The sequence below is a fragment of the Sinocyclocheilus rhinocerous genome, unplaced genomic scaffold, assembly GCF_001515625.1.
Source record: "Sinocyclocheilus rhinocerous isolate Xijiao unplaced genomic scaffold, SAMN03320098_v1.1 scaffold1605, whole genome shotgun sequence".
Taxonomy (NCBI): Eukaryota; Metazoa; Chordata; class Actinopteri; order Cypriniformes; family Cyprinidae; genus Sinocyclocheilus; species Sinocyclocheilus rhinocerous.
In genome coordinates, this window is record NW_015627373.1 from 682,519 (window position 1) to 683,687 (window position 1,169).

The 1,169-nt window shown below is 36.6% G+C and overlaps 1 protein-coding gene across 2 annotated transcripts in view; it reads left to right on the forward strand.

The window, feature by feature from the left end:
* The window catches only part of LOC107727587 (adaptor related protein complex 3 subunit beta 2), a 57,542-nt gene that overhangs the window by 32,299 nt on the left and 24,074 nt on the right, over nt 1–1,169 (forward strand). For both annotated transcript variants that reach the window (XM_016537507.1, XM_016537517.1), the window contains exon 6: nt 435–501. In XM_016537507.1, the coding sequence (XP_016392993.1) occupies nt 435–501 (67 nt within the window). The remainder of the gene's footprint in view (nt 1–434; nt 502–1,169) is intronic.

Genomic DNA, 1,169 nt, shown 5'->3' on the forward strand with positions numbered 1-1,169 from the left:
TATATAAACATTTGTTTGTTAATCTTAAATATATTGTTAAGAATGTAAAAATGTGTAGTCACTTTTTCAAGTCTACCTCAAGAGGATGATAAAGAACTTTGTGTATCCTTAAATATCCCATTAGCAAAACAATAAATAAATAAATAAATAGTCATTAAATATTTATTTGGAATGAAATAATTTATGTACCAAAAAAAGCATGGAATTATGTGAGTGATATAAATCTAGGAAATATAGTGACTAATGCTCATTATGTAACAATGTTTGACCACATAAATGCAATTGACCAATTTACAATCAAGTATTTCAGACAGCTGTATGGTAAGTTTTCTTAGCATTCTAGCTTTTAGTTTGACTACTTTAATATTCAATAAAAGTAAAACAAATTCACAGGTTGCAGGGGCTGATGGTCATTTCTCTCTCTCTTCTTTCAGTCTGGATCCAGAACAGAAAGATCAGTTGATTGAAGTCATCGAGAAGCTGCTGGCTGATAAAACCACAGTGAGTGACAGAATCTTTTCAGGCCAGTCCTGAGATATGATCATCATTCCTGACGTGTGTGTGTGTGTGTGTGTGTGTAGGATGTCCTTCAGCTAAACAGACTTTCTCTCGTGCTCATTCTCTTCATTCTCTCGTTCTGCTTTTGTTATGCTGGTTGAAAGTCTCTTCACATCCCGACAGCAATCACTACGTTAAGTGGTCTAAATGTATTTATATGTATTTATATCATTTGTGGAAAGCGTAGGACCATAAAAGGTTTGTCCAATCAAAATGTTCGGTCCGATAGGCTGTCCTACCTGCCTGTCAAAATATGCATTTGCATACCTCTGTGCACCCTGTTCACCCAGACATGATTATCAGTGCATTCCATCGAGATTAAAAGAACCTGTTATTGTAATATTATGCGTTTGTACTGTAATATTTTCTCAGTGGTGAATGAGACATGAGGGAATCTGACAGCGTTGCATTCAATCCTCCACCAACGCCGTCTCTCATCGTATCGCTGGTTAGCTCTGGCGGAGCGCGTTCGTGTGTTTTTGGTGTGGCTTTGCAGAGTGAAAGATCTTGCTTTAAAAGCTAACATGCTATTGCTAGCCTTTCCGAAATTGCCTACCCTACCTTTAATTACACTGCCAAAAGGGGTCTTTTTTTCGAGTTTTACATTTTTT